Here is a 20260-nt window from a genome sequence, read left to right as displayed (position 1 = left end):
ATCGGAGGTCTTTTTGACCCCAGAGCTCATATTTAAGTGAGCAGCGCCGCATATGAAAACGGTGTTTAACCACTTAAGCCCTGGACCATTTGTAGCTAAAGGACCAGGCCACTTTTTGCGATTCGGCACTGCGTCGCTTTAACTGACAATTGCGCGGTCGTGCGACGTGGCTCCCAAACAAAATTGGCGTCCCCCCCCCCCCCCCCCCCCCACAAATAGAGCTTTCGTTTGGTGGTATTTGATCACCTCTGCAGTTTTTATTTTTTGCATTATAAACAAAAATAAAGCGAAATTTTTGAAAAAAATTCTATACTTTTTTACTATAATAAATATCCCCCAAAAATATATGAAAAAATATCTCCTCAGGTTAGGCCGATACGTATTCTACCTATTTTTGGTAAAAAAAAAAAAAAAAAAAAAACGCAATAAGCATTTATTGATCGGTTTGCGCAAAAATTATAGCGTCTACAAAATAGGGGATAGTTTTATAGCATTTTTATTAATAATTGTTTTGTTTTTTTGCTAGTAATGGCGGCGATCTGCGATTTTTATGGTGACGGCGACATTATGGCGGACACATCGGACACATTTTTGGGACCATTGTCATTTTCACAGCGATCAGTGCTATAAAAATGCACTGATTACTGTGAAAACGACACTGGCAGTGAAGGGGTTAACCACTAGGTGGCGCTGTAAGGGTTAAGTCTTCCCTAAGGCTCCATTCACACCTAGGCAGACAAATTTGCGGCGTTTTGTCGCCGCAAATCGCGGTACAAATAGCGGCGTTTTGTACCGCGATTTGCGGCGACAAAACGCCGGTATTGTCCGCCTAGATGTGCCCCAGATTGACCCCCTCTATGGAGATGGTTCCCATCTCCTAGCCGAACACCGCCTGAAAAAAAGGTCCAGGACCTTTTTTCAGGCGGCAGGCGTCCGGCGTTCGGCGTGGAGAGGTGAACCATCTCCATAGAGGGACATGTGTTTTCATCCCTCTGGCGGCAGCGGCGTAGCACTACAGGCGTTAAAACGCCTAGATGTGAATGGGGGCTAAGGCGTGATTCTTACTGTAGGGGGGCGTGGCTTGCTGTGACACGTCACTGATCGCGTTCCTGATGACCGGGAACACGATCAGTGACAGTGTCAGCTAGGCAGAACGGGGAGATGTTGTGTTTACACTAACATCTCCCCGTTCTATGTCTCCGTGAGACGATCACTGGTATACCCGCGGCGATCGAGTCCGCGGGCACGCTCACGAAGATCGCGGTGGGCGTGCGCACGCCCACAACAACCGCTTCTTAAAGGGGACATACAGGTACGTCCTTTTGCCTGCCCGTGCCATGCTGCAGTGCAGACGTATATCTGCATGCGGCGGGCGGCAATCGGTTAAACCACACATGTGAGATATCGCCTAGTACAAATTCACATATCCCCAAAGCGCTAAACACCCCGCAACTCAGGTACTTGTGAATGTTGCCGTTAGGGGTCACATGCATCGTCCCGGCGATAAGCTGCAGCCGAAAGGTCGCTCACACCAAAACGCAGTGCGGGAAACTCGCAATAGGTGTGCATTTCCCACACCATGTTCAAAATGCACCGGGTGTGCGATCTGCTATGGGTGTCATTATATTCCCAACACCCCAAACAGAGATCACAAACGCAGTGCATTTACCTGCACCGGATCGCACGGTACCGCGGTCTAAATCGCTTTTAATTCTTTTCAAAGGCTCGAGATAAGCACTCATCAATCTTTAGTTGCTATGGGTGATGGCTGGAGATGAGCACTCATCAATCTTTGGTTGCTATGGGTGATGGCTGGAGATGAGCACTCATCAATCTTTGGTTGCTATGGGTGATGGCTGGAGATAAGCACTCATCAATCTTTAGTTGCTATGGGTGATGGCTGGAGATAAGCACTCATCAATCTTTAGTTGCTATGGGTGATGGCTGGAGATGAGCACTCATCAATCTTTAGTTGCTATGGGTGATGGCTGGAGATGAGCACTCATCAATCTTTGGTTGCTATGGGTGATGGCTGGAGATAAGCACTCATCAATTTTTGGTTTCTATGAGTTTCTAATCGCTGGGTCCTCCAGAATATAAGCTTTATCGGCTCCATTTGAAAGCGTGAACGTGGCCGTGTATTACCACAACATGAATGTGAGAACAGGTCCTAAAAGGCATGCCAACCCCATACATATGTAATAGGAGATGTGTGTCGCTGGAACAAACAACTGTCATTTCCCATAGCAACCAGCAATTGAGGAGTGCTTACCCCAAGCCATCACCCGTAGCAACTGATCAGCGTTTAACCCCAACCATCACCTATAGCAACCAGCGACTGATCAGTGCTCATCTCCAGTCATCACCTATAGCAACCAGCGACTGATCAGAACTTATCCCCAGCCATCACCTATAGCAACAGCGACTGATCAGCACTTATCCCCAGCCATCACCTATAGCAACCAGCGACTGATCAGCACTTATCCCCAGCCATCACCTATAGCAACCAGCAACTGATCAGCGCTTATCCCCAGCCATCACCTATAGCAACCAGCGACTGATCAGCACTCATCCCCAGCCATTACTCATAGCAACCAGCGACTGATCAGCGCTTATCCCCAGCCATCACCTATAGCAACCAGCGAGGCAGCGACTGATCACCGCTTATCTCCAGCCATCACCCATAGCAACCAGCGACTGATCACCGCTTATCTCCAGCCATCACCCATAGCAACCAGCGACTGATCAGCGCTCATCTCCAGCCATCACCTATAGCAACCAGCGACTGATCAGCGCTCATCCCCAGCCATCACCTATAGCAACCAGCGACTGATCAGCACTTATCCCCAGCCATCACCTATAGCAACCAGCGACTGATCAGCGCTCATCCCCAGCCATCACCTATAGCAACCAGCGACTGATCAGCACTTATCCCCAGCCATCACCTATAGCAACCAGCAACTGATCAGCGCTTATCCCCAGCCATCACCTATAGCAACCAGCGACTGATCAGCGCTTATCCCCAGCCATTACTCATAGCAACCAGCGACTGATCAGCGCTTATCCCCAGCCATCACTCATAGCAACCAGCGACTGATCACCGCTTATCCCCAGCCATCACTCATAGCAACCAGCGACTGATCACCGCTTATCCCCAGCCATCACTCATAGCAACCAGCGACTGATCACCGCTTATCCCCAGCCATCACCCATAGCAACCAGCAACTGATCACCGCTTATCTCCAGCCATCACCCGTAGCAACCAGCGACTGATCAGAACTTATCCCCAGCCATCACCTATAGCAACCAGCGACTGATCAGAGCTTATCCCCAGCCATCACCTATAGCAACCAGCGACTGATCAGCGCTTATCCCCAGCCATCACCTATAGCAACCAGCGACTGATCAGCGCTTATCCCCAGCCATCACCTATAGCAACCAGCGACTGATCAGCGCTTATCTCCAGCCATCACCCATAGCAACCAGCGACTGATCAGAGCTTATCCCCAGCCATCACCCATAGCAACCAGCGACTGATCAGCGCTTATCTCCAGACATCACCCATAGCAACCAGCGACTGATCACCGCTTATCTCCAGACATCACCCATAGCAACCAGCGACTGATCAGCGCTTATCCCCAGCCATCACCTATAGCAACCAGCGACTGATCAGCGCTTATCTCCAGCCATCACCCATAGCAACCAGCGACTGATCAGAACTTATCCCCAGCCATCACCTATAGCAACCAGCGACTGATCACCGCTTATCTCCAGCCATCACCCATATCAACCAGCGACTGATCAGCGCTTATCTCCAGCCATCACCCATAGCAACCAGCGACTGATCAGAACTTATCCCCAGCCATCACCTATAGCAACCAGCGACTGATCACCGCTTATCTCCAGCCATCACCTATAGCAACCAGCGACTGATCACCGCTTATCTCCAGCCATCACCCATAGCAACCAGCGACTGATCAGAACTTATCCCCAGCCATCACCTATAGCAACCAGCGACTGATCACCGCTTATCTCCAGCCATCACCCATATCAACCAGTGACTGATCAGCGCTTATCTCCAGCCATCACCCATAGCCACTTGTGCGGTATGACTGTCATAAAAGTAACACGGAGGTCTATATATATATATATATATATGAGAGAGAGAAAGCACAGCTGGGAAGCTCCAGCCCTGACCCCGATCTCTGACCATGCCAGCCGGTAGTGCCGTACGGTTGCTGTAACGCTCCGCTGACGATGTGGCATTACCGGGCCGAGTCCTCCTCACTCACCGACTCCACCGCCTGCTGCAGGAAGGCGCCCAGCCGGTTCCACATCCTCCCCGCAGGCCTCAGCGCTCCCAGCCTCACTAATAACACCCGGGGCTCATGAGGCCCACTAGGCCCGGTGAAGTCTCCGGTGTTTCCTGAATGTCTCCCCGCCCCGCCTTCCCCGGCTCCGCCTCTTCCATGGCACTGACACGCCCGGGCCTCCTGGGTGCTGCAGGGTGTCAGGACGACAGGGAAGGGTTGTCATAAGAGCCTGGACTGTGTATTATGGGATGGATATCATGTACCTTCTGTACTCATACTCTATTTACAAGGGACTTACACCTCAACTCCACATAACTTTATGTTTTGGATGGAGCAGGAAAGGGTTAGAGTGTGAGTCGGGTGTTTATGGTTTCTTGTCTATTGACACTAATAGCTGGATTCAGAGAGAGCGCCGCAACTTTAAGGCGGCGTAGCGTATCGTATTTACGCTACGCCACCTTAAGTCAGAGAGGCAAGTACTTGCCTCCTAACTTACGGTGGCGTAGTGTAAATGGAGCCGGCGTAAGCGCGCCTAATTCAAATTAGCATGAGGGGGCGTGTTTTATGTTAATGGGGGGTGACCCGACATGATTGACGTTTTTTACGAACACCGTCCGTGAACATATCCCATTGTGCATTGCTCTAAAGTGCGTCGCAAGGACGTATTGGTTTCGACGTGAACGTAAATTACGTCCAGCCCCATTCACAGGCGACTTACGCAAACGACTTAAATTTTCAAATTTCGACGCGGGAACGACGGCCAGCTATTTGGTGGAATAACTTTACGCCTGAAAATGCCTTACGTAAACGGCGTATCTTTACTGCGACGGGCGCACGTACGTTCGTGAATAGGCGTATCTAGTCATTTACATATTATACGCCGAACTCAACGGAAGCGCCACCTAGCGGCCATCCTAAATATTGCACCCTAAGATACGACGGCGCAGGCTGTCGTATCTTAGATAGGTTTAAGTGTATCTCAGTTTGAGAATACACTTAAATTTAGGACGGCGCAGATTCAGAGTTACGTCGGCGTATCTACTGATACGCCGGCGTAACTCTCTCTGAATCTGGCCATAAAGCTGGAGATGTTTTTACAGCATTGGTTGGGAATGTTCCTGTTGCTGGCCACTAACGCTGGGCAATCTTTGCTTTACAGACATCAAAACGTTTTCCTCTCATGGACAGCGAACTGTGTCCACTCTCCCTTCACTGATGGCCAATGCTGGGGGCACTTGTCCCTTCTCTGATGGCAATAGTCGGGGAGCTTCACCTCAAAGCGGAGCTCCGCCGTAAAAAAAAAATATTAAAAGCCAGCAGCTACAAATACTACAGCTTCTGACTTTTAATAAATGGACACTTACCTGTCCTGGAGTCCAGCGACGTCGGCAGCAGAAGATGAGCATTCGCTCGTCTCTCGGCTGCCTCCACTCTCTCTGGTAATCTTGTGCAGTATGTCCGCAGTCTCTGGTAATCTCGTGCAGTATGTCTGCAGTCTCTGGTAATCTTGTGCAGTATGTCCGCAGTCTCTGGTAATCTCGTGCAGTATGTCTGCAGTCTCTGGTAATCTTGTGCAGTATGTCCGCAGTCTCTGGTAATCTTGTGCAGTATGTCTGCAGTCTCTGGTAATCTTGTGCAGTATGTCCGCAGTCTCTGGTAATCTCGTGCAGTATGTCCGCAGTATCTGGTAATCTTGTGCAGTATGTCCGCAGTCTCTGGTAATCTTGTGCAGTATGTCCGCAGTCTCTGGTAATCTCGTGCAGTATGTCTGCAGTCTCTGGTAATCTTGTGCAGTATGTCCGCAGTCTCTGGTAATCTTGTGCAGTATGTCTGCAGTCTCTGGTAATCTTGTGCAGTATGTCTGCAGTCTCTGGTAATCTCGTGCAGTATGTCCGCAGTCTCTGGTAATCTTGTGCAGTATGTCCGCAGTATCTGGTAATCTTGTGCAGTATGTCCGCAGTCTCTGGTAATCTTGTGCAGTATGTCCGCAGTCTCTGGTAATCTCGTGCAGTATGTCTGCAGTATCTGGTAATCTTGTGCAGTATGTCCGCAGTCTCTGGTAATCTCGTGCAGTATGTCTGCAGTCTCTGGTAATCTTGTGCAGTATGTCCGCAGTCTCTGGTAATCTTGTGCAGTATGTCTGCAGTCTCTGGTAATCTTGTGCAGTATGTCCGCAGTCTCTGGTAATCTCGTGCAGTATGTCCGCAGTATCTGGTAATCTTGTGCAGTATGTCCGCAGTCTCTGGTAATCTTGTGCAGTATGTCCGCAGTCTCTGGTAATCTCGTGCAGTATGTCTGCAGTCTCTGGTAATCTTGTGCAGTATGTCCGCAGTCTCTGGTAATCTTGTGCAGTATGTCTGCAGTCTCTGGTAATCTTGTGCAGTATGTCTGCAGTCTCTGGTAATCTCGTGCAGTATGTCCGCAGTCTCTGGTAATCTTGTGCAGTATGTCCGCAGTATCTGGTAATCTTGTGCAGTATGTCCGCAGTCTCTGGTAATCTTGTGCAGTATGTCCGCAGTCTCTGGTAATCTCGTGCAGTATGTCTGCAGTCTCTGGTAATCTTGTGCAGTATGTCCGCAGTCTCTGGTAATCTCGTGCAGTATGTCCGCAGTATCTGGTAATCTTGTGCAGTATGTCTGCAGTCTCTGGTAATCTTGTGCAGTATGTCCGCAGTCTCTGGTAATCTTGTGCAGTATGTCTGCAGTCTCTGGTAATCTTGTGCAGTATGTCTGCAGTCTCTGGTAATCTCATGCAGTATATCCGCAGTCTCTGGTAATCTCATGCAGTATGTCCGCAGTATCTGGTAATCTTGTGCAGTATGTCCGCAGTCTCTGGTAATCTTGTGCAGTATGTCCGCAGTCTCTGGTAATCTCGTGCAGTATGTCTGCAGTCTCTGGTAATCTTGTGCAGTATGTCCGCAGTCTCTGGTAATCTTGTGCAGTATGTCTGCAGTCTCTGGTAATCTTGTGCAGTATGTCTGCAGTCTCTGGTAATCTCGTGCAGTATGTCCGCAGTCTCTGGTAATCTTGTGCAGTATGTCTGCAGTCTCTGGTAATCTTGTGCAGTATGTCTGCAGTCTCTGGTAATCTTGTGCAGTATGTCTGCAGTCTCTGGTAATCTCATGCAGTATATCCGCAGTCTCTGGTAATCTCATGCAGTATGTCCGCAGTCTCTGGTAATCTCGTGCAGTATGTCTGCAGTCTCTGATAATCTCGTGCAGTATGTCCGCAGTATCTGGTAATCTCGTGCAGTATGTCCGCAGTCTCTGGTAATCTTTGGCATTATGTCCGCAGTATCTGGTAATCTTGTGCAGTATGTCCGCAGTCTCTGGTAATCTCGTGCAGTATGTCCGCAGTATCTGGTAATCTTGTGCAGTATGTCTGCAGTCTCTGGTAATCTTGTGCAGTATGTCCGCAGTCTCTGGTAATCTTGTGCAGTATGTCTGCAGTCTCTGGTAATCTTGTGCAGTATGTCTGCAGTCTCTGGTAATCTCATGCAGTATATCCGCAGTCTCTGGTAATCTCATGCAGTATGTCCGCAGTCTCTGGTAATCTCGTGCAGTATGTCTGCAGTCTCTGATAATCTCGTGCAGTATGTCCGCAGTATCTGGTAATCTCGTGCAGTATGTCCGCAGTCTCTGGTAATCTTTGGCATTATGTCCGCAGTCTCTGGTAATCTTGTGCAGTATGTCCGCAGTCTCTGATAATCTCATGCCCATTTAGAGTCCTTCATTACTAACAGTGTGATTTTTTAGTTTGTTTGTGCCGATCTGTAAGGCTGCGCTACATACCATGATTTGTGATGCTGGGGCTGTATACTCTGTCCTGTGATGCTGAGCTGTATACTCTTGACACTATGAGTGGAAGCAAGTGGAATACAGGGGACGGAGTGGGTGGATTCTATAAGGGGTGTGGCTTATGAGAAGTGGGAGGAACCAAAGGTGGAGGGCGTGGTCTTGCGCCCCCCCATCCTAAAACTTCATCAGCCGCCACTGTTCTAGGCAAAGATTGGGACCCACCTCCCTTGGTTGTGGACTGAATGCTGCTAGCCCATTACCCATTTATAAACATACATATGTATATCTTTCCAATGCAGTATGTGGATATGAAGACGGTTAGTCACTGTGAACACCTCCATTTCTGTGATGAATATATAATCTGACCACCGCCTTTACTGTTGGATAGACTGATATACCATACCCGATACCTATATATGTTTAAACAAGGTAACTACACCTGTTATGTAGAATTTTTTTGGTATTTTTTTCTTTGAATCCAACTGAAATATAGCAGTTGGTTATTTATTTGTAGGCAAATTTATATACTTTTTTATACATTGGTGTATTGCATATGTGCGGCTGCCTCCTCCCGACACCCCTGCATGCCTAATAATTTTGTGTGACCTCTTACAGATAGAACTGAACTCCGTGCCTGTCCCTTGGCTGATTGACCCTCATGAGAATATCCTAGTGTGATGTTTTTTATAATTTACTCTGGTTATAAATAATCTGTTTCCACCGAAGGTAGGACTTATTCCAATATCCTGGATTCCTTTATATACAAGTAGTCTCTAAATGAGTATTTGATACATTATAGATGTTTACATATTTAAACCCTGAAGAAGATCGCATACAACATTAAGATTGAAACGCGTTGGGATTATATTAACGGCAATTCACTGTTGTGAATTGTATACTGTTACTATCAGGCTTCATTTCCATGGACGTTTTTACAGCCACTTTTCTGAGCGTTTTTTGCAGCTTAAAAACAGCTCTCCATGTTAGTCTATGGCCTCATGCCCACCATGACGTTTTTGAGCTGTAGATGGCTGAGCCGTTCTTAAGCTGCAAAAAAAACACATGACCAGTGCGTTCTGAAGCTCCAGCTTTAGAGCTGTAAAAACGCCAGACCTTAAAAAACGCGCAAAAAACGCTACCGCAGCGTTTTTGAGCTCCAGCTCCAAAAAAAAAAAAAAAAAAATATTTTTTTTTTTTTTAAACATGGACAGGCGTTTTTAAGCTGTAAAAAAGGCTAAAAAAAATGGCTGTAAAAACGTCCATGGAAATGAAGCCTCATATTTGGACATCCATTATGAAAAAAATATTGTACACCATAGCTCTTGCTGTTGTCCTTTTTTGTGTATGTATTTTTCCCTCTCCAACCTTATGATATAATTTTTGATGTAATGTAATATAAGAAAACTCTTTTTATAAAAATAATATATAGATTTTTTTTTTTTTTATAAATACAAGTAGTTATTTACTTGCAAGCTGCAAGGGAGTTTTTTTTCTTTTCCACCCTCTTTTGTTTGTCCTTTTAGTGGCTTCAGGATGTCCTCAGTCCAAGAGAGCAGCAAGGCTTGAGGTTATATCTTTGCGTCATGAAGTCATTCTCAATACCTTTTACCAGGATATCACACTTTTGCACAGGAGATTTTTTTCTTGTCGTTTCTACTCTAGGAGGTTGTGCTTAGGTGAGACCCTACCCCCTGAAGACTCCTGGGATTTATGACATTATTTTGGCCTAGGCTAAAAAACAGGAATAAATATTAATTTACATTCATGGTATCCTCTAGGTTGAATGATGCTGGGTGTGGACTGAAAACATCTTGTGGTAAAAACAAACTAGTGTGTGTGCAGCTGCAGATTGAAGGTGAGTGTTGCAGCCTGAGATTTTTTTTTTTTACTCTGACTAGGGACCCATTTTAGTTACAAATAATTACCTGACGTTTGAGGGTCCTTGCACACGACACTGATGTATGAACACTGGAGGCCAGATTCTCGTAAAGCGGCGTAACTTTGCCCGGGCGTAACGTATCCGATTTACGTTACGCCTCCGCAACTTAAGACGGGCAAGTGCTGTATTCTCAAAACACTTGCTCCGTAAGTTGCGGCGGCGCAGCGTAAATCGGCCGGCGTAAGCCCGCCTAATTCAAATTTGGATCAGGGGGGCGTGTTTTATGTAAATCTACTGTGACCCGACGTGATTGACGTTTTTACCGAACGGCGCATGCGCTGTCTGTGGAATTTCCCGGTGTGCATTGCTCCAAAGTACGACGCAAGGACGTCATTGGTTTCGACTTGAACGTAAATGACGTCCAGCCCCATTCGTGGACAACTTACGCAAACGACAAAAACTTTTTCAAATTTCGACGCGGGAACGAGGGCCATACTTAACATTGGTACGCCGCACTTATGCCTCATATAGCAGGGGCAGCTATACGCCGGGAAAAGCCTAACGTAAACGTTGTAACTTTACTGCGTCGGCCGCGCGTACGTTCGGGAATTCGCGTATCTAGCTAATTTACATATTTCGATGCGTAAATCAGCTTACACGCCCCTAGCGGCCAGCGGAAAAATGCAGTTACGATCCGACGGCGTAAGAGACTTACGCTTGTCGGATCTAATGGATATCTATGCGTAACTGATTCTAAGAATCAGGCGCATAGATACGACGGCTCGTACATGGCGCTGCGCCGTCGTAAGTCCTTTCAGAATCTGGGCCTGGATCTTCCTGGCATAAAGTTCCTCACCCAAAAAGTTGGTTGCATGTAAAAATTCTTGCTCCCACACTGCTAAATAATATGAAAAAGGTGTGATTTACGCACCTAAAATACTGAGTAGTAATGCAATTTTTTTTTACTAATCTAAACACAGTGCGAGTTTACTGATATTTACGCACCTGTGTGTACAGGCCTATTGAAAGCAATGGGCTGCGTTCAAATCAGCAACAAAAAAAAAATGCGTGAATGGTGTATTTTTGGATTCCTATATGCAAGAGTTCTAAGAAGAAACAAAATATATACAAAAATAGTGCACTGATGTTTGTATTATTTATTATTTGACCTTTTATTGGTTTTCTAGAGAGGCAGTGATAAAGAGTTTCCAGTTTAATCTAGGGCTGCAACTAACGATTATTTTCATTATCGATTAGTTGGCCGATTATTGTTTCGATTAATCGACTAATCGGATAATCTTAAAAAAAAAGTGTGGTGTACAATTTAGTCAATATGTAAATAAAAAAAAAAGGCAATTTATTCTTAAATATCCATATGCAGTGGTAAATATAAGTAACCAACTACAGTAATTGTAATGCCTTCTATTACCTCCACTTTCTCTGGGTTCAGATGCTGATCTTCCCTGCACAGAGCCTTTTAAAGTGATTTTTTTTTTTTAAAACATACTTGTTATACTTACCTGCTCTGTGTAACGGTTTTGCACAGAGCAGCCCAGATCCTCCACTTCTGGGGTCCCTCACCGATGCTTCTGGCTCCTCCTGCCTTCAGAGTGCCTCAATAGCAAGCTGCAAAGTATAGTATAGAGCGCCCGCTATAGCAAGGTAAAAAAACTTCTGCCTTTAGAACCACTCACTTCCTGCCCAGGACTATATGTCCCATGAGGCATTGCTTCTCACACTTTCACATTCACAAATTCTCAGGCACTTGGTGACATGTATGGATAGTGTACTGAGCTGTATGTGTGCTGCACTGTATTTCCTGATATGTAAACAAATAATGCATACTATATGCAGGCCAACTAATTAACTGGCCGATTAATCGATTATGAAAATAGTTGACAACTATTTTCTTAATCGATTAGTTGTCGATTAATTGATTAGTTGTTTCGGCCCTAGTTTAATCCATATGGTAAAGTATACTTCATATTTCCTGTGAATAAATGTTATTTCTTAGTTTTTTTTTTTGGATGCCCGAAAAACAAAATAGTATCCCATAACAAACAAAATCCACATGCTATTAAGGCTGAATTCCACATATTAATTCAGCATTTTTGCAAAAAACGCAGGCACACTGTGAGTTAAGTCCAATAAGATGTATGTCACCTTCGGTACTTATCTCTATTACTTTTATGTGACGGGTTTATTGTACTCCAGGAGGATACACTCTGACTGTGAGAGGACAAAAACACACTGAGCAGCTATGCTTGCTTTCCCCTCCCATCTGCTGTCCATTCACAGATGCCATTGTATTTTTTGAATGAGTTCAAATATTACAAAGGCTTCTGTGAATGGGCAGAAGGAGGGACTTTATTTCCAGTGACTCTGCTCTTGAAGGAGCTGAGACCACAGTGAGCAATGAAGCACAATAAACCTTTCAGATATACAGTAAATAATAGGTGATAAGTCTATAAGGCACCTCGTTGGACTTAATGCATGGTTTTTAAAAAGTAGCTGAATTCCTGTAATTCAGCTTTAACTAGCATAAGCTTATTCAATTTTGGTATTCGCAAAAAGGGCACTTTTAAAACAACAAAAATTAGAAAGAAACGTTTCTCGCTTCTCTAAAATATAGAAATTGTCCCATAGGACCGGTTCTTTTTCCTGTTCTAACCATGGACAAGATATCTTTATTTCCTTTTTTATCTATCTACATTTTTCATGCTTAGCTGATAATATTCCTGTGACCAGCCAGGTTCAAATCTCTCCTGGTCTGAGGTTACATGGCCACTGTCTGCCCTTTCCTCTAATTCCTTCTCAGTGGCAGCATGGCCTCCTTCCCAGGGTTCTTCTCCCCTCAGCTAGGGACTGGCTTTTTCAAACATGGTGACCACCACCCCAGTCGTTTATGCACATGCGCAAGAAACCGTATTCCTTTGTGCCAGATTCCAAGAAGGCGACCCCAACATTTCTTCTCTTTGCACGTGTGAGGCCGTGACACAGGGCGCTTAGTTACAGCGGCTGTGTATTTTAAAAAAGAAGTATTGGCTTGGTTTTTTTTCTGAATCATACTTACCTATATGGATGCAGCATTTTCCCCCCGCTGGCTCTAACACTTAGAACTGAGCGATCAAACACTGCCAATCGCTTGGTTCTCAGGGCTTCCTGAACAGAGAGCTAGTGACTGTCAGTCAGAAGCTCTCTGCTCTGCCCCCCCCCTTCCACTCACTGAAGCACTGGGATGTGGAGGGGGTGGGAGCATCCGGCTCAGGCTCGCTGAGAGCCTGAGCCGGGTTCCGGTCCAGGCATGTGGGTGGATTCTGACTTCATCGTTGCGTTCTTGCTGGAGCCTGGGCCGGCTCTGTGACGTCAGCCGACAGTGGGCTTCAGCCTGCTGTCTGCTGAAAACGGTTCACATGAGTGCAGAATGAACTGCACTTCTGTGATCCACTGGAGAAGTAAAGCCAAATGAGCTTTGGCTGTGCTTCCCCTTTAAAAGGCACTCCTATGTCAGTCAGGGGTCTCTCTCTGAGCTGCAGGATATTATCATTGCTATAATCCCCCCTTCTATGCTTCACATTTCTGTGAGTACACAGTCTCTCTTGCTCTTTGAATTTCCTGATTGCTCCTGGCCTTTTCTCACCATACAGAATCGATCCAGCAGCTCTTGCAACAGTGACATTTGTAAGAAGCATCATTCTTTCCAGTTCATACAATTTTAATAAATCACACTCTCATTTGTATGATCATTATTGAACTAGATGGACTTGTATCTTTTTTCAACCCGATTAACTACTATATCCCATTGTGTGCTGTCATGATGCTCCAGTAAAACAGAAAATTGTTTACTTACCTTTCTGTAATTTTCTTCTGGCGTTCAGACGCGGGCAAAGGCCCCAAGTGTTACGTCCACCCCCGGGCATTGTCCCTGACAGCATAATGCCCTAAATGTTAGTACCACTAGGTACTTGAGAATTCACTGAGAATTGCTACTCCATCCTTGGAACCAGATATTGATGCGTTAGTTTATCAAAAATAGTGTCAAATATCACAGTAATTTTATGATGCCCTCTTAAATTTAATTTTAAAAACGTATTACAATGAAAAATTACGTTTTATTAGGTACATTATCTATATCAGTGATCATTAACTTGTGATCTATTTCGTCGTTTTCTCTCATCAGCTATCCTTATTGTTACAGTTTTTTTCTGTGCGGCCCAAGACAATTCCTCTTCCGGCTTGTCAATTTTTTATTGTTCATATATGTATGACAACTTTTAATAAACTTTGATACTGTATTTACTTGTCATGTGACTGACTAATCGCATTCACCTCATTTAAAGTCCCAGGGCGACTTTTTGTGTTTTGTTGTATATATTGGGATGGAGGTGCTTTTCGGGTGACACCAGACCATTTTCCCCTCTTTTCATTGTAAGAAAGTTCATTTTTTTTCCAATCATTACTGTGGTCAAATCAACACAGTTTTCTACCACAGTGACGAGAAAATTTGAAGGAGCAAGATGGAAACGTTTTCTTGAATGTACACATTTCTAACAGTGTATACTATATGTGGTGTTCGTTTGGTAAAGTCAATTCATTCCAAAATTGATTGTTAAAAGCAAACAAAATCTTGGGAGGCCATGATAGGCACCCGTCCTCCGGCGTGGACCCTGAGTAGGGTCGCCCCTGGAACCGCCTAGGGTGGTTCTCCACCCGTGGCAATACCAGAGCCCGAAACGCGCTGTGCTTAGATAACTGAGGAGGGTAGGCGAGCCATCCACCCTACTCTCAAGAATAACCTTCTTATGCTTTACTTGTTTTGGCTACCTTCGGATATTTCTTTGTGTTTTCTTTGTTGTTTTGTTGTAATGTAAAAATGTACGTCACTGTTACTAACGAGTATTGCTAAACTGTAAGATGTAACTGAACTCAATAAAATAAGTTTTACAAAAAAAAGCAAACAAAATCTTGAACTGCTTTTGAACGACATTTGAATGTACTGAGAATTTTCTATGAATTTTTAAACAAATTTGTAATTTTGTAAGAAATTCTACCAGTGTACGTATACCCAGCTCTAAGCTAGCAATAAACCCATGGATTTCTTTCATTCAGCCTGCGGGCTGAACAAAAGAAATCCAGATTCTTCTATCCAAAAATAGCATGTATAGACAAATATCCTGCCTGTGATGCCGCATACACATGACCGTTTTTCATGACGAGAAAAATGCCACTTTTTAAATTGGTCATTAAAAACGACCGTGTGTAGGCTGCAGAGCATTTTTTACAACGAGAAAAATGGGCATTAAAAATTTAGAACCTGCTCTATTTTTCTCGCCGTTTTTCACGTCGTCGTTTTTCTTGTCATGAAATGGTCATGTGTAGGCTTTAACGACAGGGAAAAAACGTGCATGCTCAGAAGTAGGTTATGAGAAGGGAAATTTGCATAATCAAGCCCAAAGGGTGGCACCATTCGAATGGAACTTCCCCTTTATAGTACTGTCGTACATGTTGTACGTCACCGCGATTTGCTCAAGCATTTTTTTTCACGATCGTGTGTATGCAAGGCAGGCTTGACAAGAATCACGTTGAGAAAAACTTTGTTTTTTTCCATGATATTAAAAACGGTCATGTGTACACGGCATCAGAGTCCATCAATAGCTCTAGCAAAGATCAACCACTCCTGATCTCAGCATTTTGGTGAGAGACATTTATCATCAATTGGCAATGTAGTGTATTAATTTGTGTATCTGTTGTTCATACTGCAGCCATTGCTTAATTGGATGCCTTAGGCCCCATTCACACCTAGCGACTTGGAATCACCACTAAAATAGGTACGATTCCTCCCATGATTCCAACTTATGGCAAAACGTGTGGCACACATTTGGATGCCATTATTCTTAATGACGCACCAAACACAATGCAATTTTGCTGTGATTGTCGCAGCAAGAGCTACTTTTGGTTGACAAACGAGCACTAAATAGGCCAGAAAGGGAAATCTTTCAATGAGATTTAGAAGTTACAGGGAGAAGCCATGGATTTAGAAAGGCAACTTTTTAACAGTTTTTCATGGATAGGAGAGATTAAAAATTGGGTAATATATATTTTTTATCTCCCCCCCCCCCCTTTAACCAAGTTATTATAGTAATGATATTACTGTATTTATTGGCGTATAACACTCACTTTTTTACCCTGAAAATAGAGGGTAAACTGTGCCTGTGTGTTATACGCAGGGGGCTGTGGAAAGTTTTTTCCCCTGAAACGTCCCTCCTAAAGTTAGGGTGCATGTTATACGCCTATAAATACGGTAGCTATGTTATGTTCTTGTTTCCTATTTCACTCCAGCTAGTCAGCATAAAAAGAACAAATTAAATAAATCCCTCATAATGACTCCTCCCAGTGCTTCACATAACTCTGGTTAATGATAACAATAGTATACTTCTAGATTGTAAGCTCTAACGAGCAGGGCCCTCTGATCCCTCCTGTATTGATTGTATTGTGACTGTACCGTCTTCCCTGATGTAAAGCGCTGCGCAAACTGTTGGCGCTATATAAATCCTGTATAATAATAATAATAATAATATACACCGAAAATCAGAATATTCAGTTACCTTTAATAATTATAATAATATTAATAATTATACATGAGAAGCCCAAAAATAAGAAAAAGAAGAAAAGCGTGAACATTAAAGGTAGACACTGGACACATGTAAGAATGAGTGAAAATAAAACATTAGAGTGCCACATAAGGGTAGAGTAATGGAATATTCATGAGGACAAGTCAGGAAACACATGGAACACGTGGGAGAACACAAGGGTCAGAGTATGTGGTTATATTATAGAATGGGAAAAATAGGAGGTGGGGGTATATAGGGAGAGTGCAGTGAAAATGAGATATACATATTATGACGTAACTTTGGTGAAGATGAAATAGACCAGTAATTTATACACACCACAGGCAGCAATTTTGTGAGCATAAACAACATTCAGCCTAACAGTTAACCGGAATTAGCGGCAAACCCTTGCGTTTTGCTTATGTCACTAGTTACCCCTCCACACCAGTACAGCTGGAATGGTACAGAGGAGACTGGCGTGGCAGCCTCCACGTTACTTTGACCATCAGCTGCTGCGTTTCTAGGTATACTACAAGCCAACAATGCCATATAATTTAGGCTTAGGGCCTGGAGGTTGCAATAAGCTGAAGAGCGGAGATAAGTCTTTTACTAGGCCCCCTTTCCCCTAAGCTCCAAAGTGGCTGCATAGAGCACGGCAGTCTTAGTTCAAACAAAGATGCCTTGGGTTTGAATAAATGACAGGTACACTTTAATGGGAAAGGCATCAGTACATGTACATGTGTACACAGAAGCATAGATATAAAGGGTCTGTAACATGGATGTGGGCAATAAGTTGGGACAGCTGTTGCAAGGAAAAAAACTTGTACCAAAAAATCCAGCATGTCACAAACCACACGCAGCAGGTGAGCATGAAATAAACTGCCTTTTTGGAAATCTGCCATGTTGTTCACTGAAAGACAGGGATGCAGAAAATTGAAAGCACTCACCCATAAACACACACACACGGCACTTGGCAGCATATGACAAAGGGGTAGTAGCACCTCTGCCCCTACTTACTAATGATAGTGTACAGTTGGGAGTGCAAAGCCTGCGTCAAATCTATAATCTGGGGGAGCATTGGAGTGATAGAGGCTGTCCTTATAGAAATATGATTGTAAATTAAAGCCCCTAAAGGCTATATGTGATTTGATATGTCACTGTGATTAACTGTGCGTGTCATCTACTATGTACAGGAGGGTTATATACATTAGTGTAAAGCATCTGCTGTGTACAAATGTTCTTCTCACCGAGTAGTGTACGGTGTATCTGCTGTGTAATAGTGATCTGTCTATATATAGTATCTTGTGTATAAGTGACCCATTCTATTGTACTATATTTTGTATTATAAAGACTGAACTTACATAATGAAAGGATAAATTGTGTATATTAAAACATAATTTGGTCCTAAATGAGAATCTGGGGTTTTCCTTGGTGCTTGATCTTGGCTCCATGATTGGTGTTTGATGTAAGTTTGGGTTGATTTCTAGCCCTGTGACCTCACCCATATCAGACATGCCAGTTACACTCTTTTAATCCCATTACAGTGCAATGTAACAAGAGTCCTTCTGGTTAGATAACCCTATTGACTCCACTCTTCCCACGGGTTGAAAGGAGCAGATTTGTCCCCAGAAGAGTTAAAAAAGAAGCAGTTTCCGTTTCATCTCATTTCTCCTCCACAGTGGCAACTTCACAAACTCTTCTAAAGGCATACCAAAAAGACGCTGAAATTCTTCAGGGGAGAGATGTCGCTGGAGGAAAAAAGCATGAAAAACACTTTAAGGAATGGTGAGTAGCCTGTCCAAAATACTTTACAATATGCCTAGATAAATTCCACAGATACCTGAGGTTCTGCCCCAACCCTATTTCTCAGTCTGCCATGCCAGTTCACTTAATTGACAGTGTCAAATATTGGCTACTATTAGGCATTAATCACGTAGTATCGCATTTTAGTTGTGAGGAACCCATGTCCGCTGTCATTGCTTCCTCTGTCCAGAACCAGCAATATCCAAGACTCTTTAGCCCACCCAGTCACCAGCCACAACACAGTGTAGAGTAGCAAATAACAAACTCATTTATTATCACACATGGATACAATAGATAAAATAACTCAAAGACTCTTTCCCCCCACCCTCGGAAAACAGGCAGGTTAAACTGTCCAATGAAAATAGACACAGGTCAGGTGTGTTCAAACTTCTCATCAGTAAACAGTCTTATCAGCAGGGGAGCTGCTGGAGAAATCCCCATCCCTCTTTCCTCACAGCAAACACACTTACACATCCCATAATAGTTGAGGCAGACAGCCACAATAGAATACAGTCACACCCCAAACGATCACAGCAAATAGTCCACAACAGCATGAGACAACACACAGTGGGGCAGATCCACAAATAAAGTATGCCGGCGTATCTATTGATACGCCAGCGTACTTTCAAAATTCCCGTGTCGTATCTTTGTTTTGAATCCTCAAAACAAGATACGACGGCATCTGGGTTAGATCCGACAGGCGTATGTCTTCGTACGCCTTCGGATCTTAGATGCAATTTTCCGACGTCCGCTGGGTGGCGTTTCCGTCGTATTCAGCGTCGAGTATGCAAATTAGCTATTTCCGACGATCCACGTACGAGCGGGCGTCGCATTCTTTTACGTCGTTTCCGTTCGGCTTTTTCCGGCATATAGTTAAAGCTGCTATCTGGTGGCGTACTCAATGTTAAGTATGGCCGTCGTTCCCGCGTCAAATTTTAAATTTTTTATTTTGTTTGCGTAAGTCGTCCGTGAATGGGGCTGGACGCCATTTACGTTCACGTCAAAACCAATGACGTCCTTGCGACGTCATTTGGAGCAATGCACCCTGGGAGTTTTGACGGACGGGGCATGCGCAGTTCGTTCGGCGCGGGGACGCGCTTCATTTAAATGAAACACGCCCCCTACTCGCCGCATTTGAATTCCGCGCCCTTACGCCGCTAGAGATACACTACGCTGCCGTAACTTATGGCGCAAATTCTTTAAGGATTCAAACCAAAGCCTGGTAAGTTACGGCGGCGTAGCGTATCTCAGATACGCTGCGCGGGTGCAGATCTTTGTGGATCTGCCCCAATATATACATATATACAACATTGAGTCTGACTAGCACAGATCATAGTGGGGTTCTCATTCACCCAGGGTGATGTACACATAAGAGGGCCCGGGGAAGCTGGACACAGAGTTTCCAGAGCTCTCCAAGGTAAGCTGAGTTGCACAAACCCCCCACCCAAAGTGACCCCTGTCACACATACAACCACTGCATCCCTTAGTTTGGCACTTATATTCATGTGGAGTGTTCACCCAATATAATGACAAAAAGCGATAGAGAATTTATATGGAGATGATAGTCACCGCTCCAATTAGGTATGTGGATGAATCCATATCCTCTCAGAGAAACCCAGGTGCCGGCAATGCACGAAGCAATTGTAGAAAGAAATGTTTGGACAGCCGCACTCTGGAAAAACTTCTCGGTTGCCTTTTATTGGTAAAAGTATTCAAACACCACACATCACAGCAAAGACAGGGGCATACAGCTGACGTTTCGCATAGCTATGAGTAAGCACTGATTGATAGTGCGAAACGTCAGCTGTATGCCCCTGTCTTTGCTGTGATGTGTGGTGTTTGAATACTTTTACCAATAAAA

General features: G+C 44.4%; 2 protein-coding genes across 9 annotated transcripts in view; both read right to left on the bottom strand.

Moving 5' to 3' along the window:
* The window catches only part of FHIP2B (FHF complex subunit HOOK interacting protein 2B), a 52224-nt gene extending 47749 nt beyond the window's left edge, over positions 1-4475 (bottom strand). Inside the window, exon 1 of the mRNA XM_040346148.1 lies at positions 4293-4475. Coding sequence (XP_040202082.1) covers positions 4293-4337 — 45 coding nt within the window. The 5' untranslated portion in view covers positions 4338-4475. The remainder of the gene's footprint in view (positions 1-4292) is intronic.
* A 12807-nt stretch (positions 4476-17282) lies between these two features.
* DMTN (dematin actin binding protein) overlaps positions 17283-20260 on the bottom strand; it is a 96185-nt gene continuing 93207 nt past the window's right edge. For all 8 annotated transcript variants that reach the window (XM_040346145.1, XM_040346140.1, XM_040346146.1 and 5 more), the window contains one exon: positions 17283-18344. In XM_040346145.1, the coding sequence (XP_040202079.1) occupies positions 18231-18344 (114 nt within the window). In that variant the 3' untranslated portion in view covers positions 17283-18230. The remainder of the gene's footprint in view (positions 18345-20260) is intronic.

This window comes from Rana temporaria, chromosome 3 (assembly GCF_905171775.1).
Source record: "Rana temporaria chromosome 3, aRanTem1.1, whole genome shotgun sequence".
NCBI classification, from domain to species: domain Eukaryota; kingdom Metazoa; phylum Chordata; class Amphibia; order Anura; family Ranidae; genus Rana; species Rana temporaria.
Note: the sequence above shows the minus strand (reverse complement) of the source record. Positions and strands in the feature narration are given on the sequence as shown.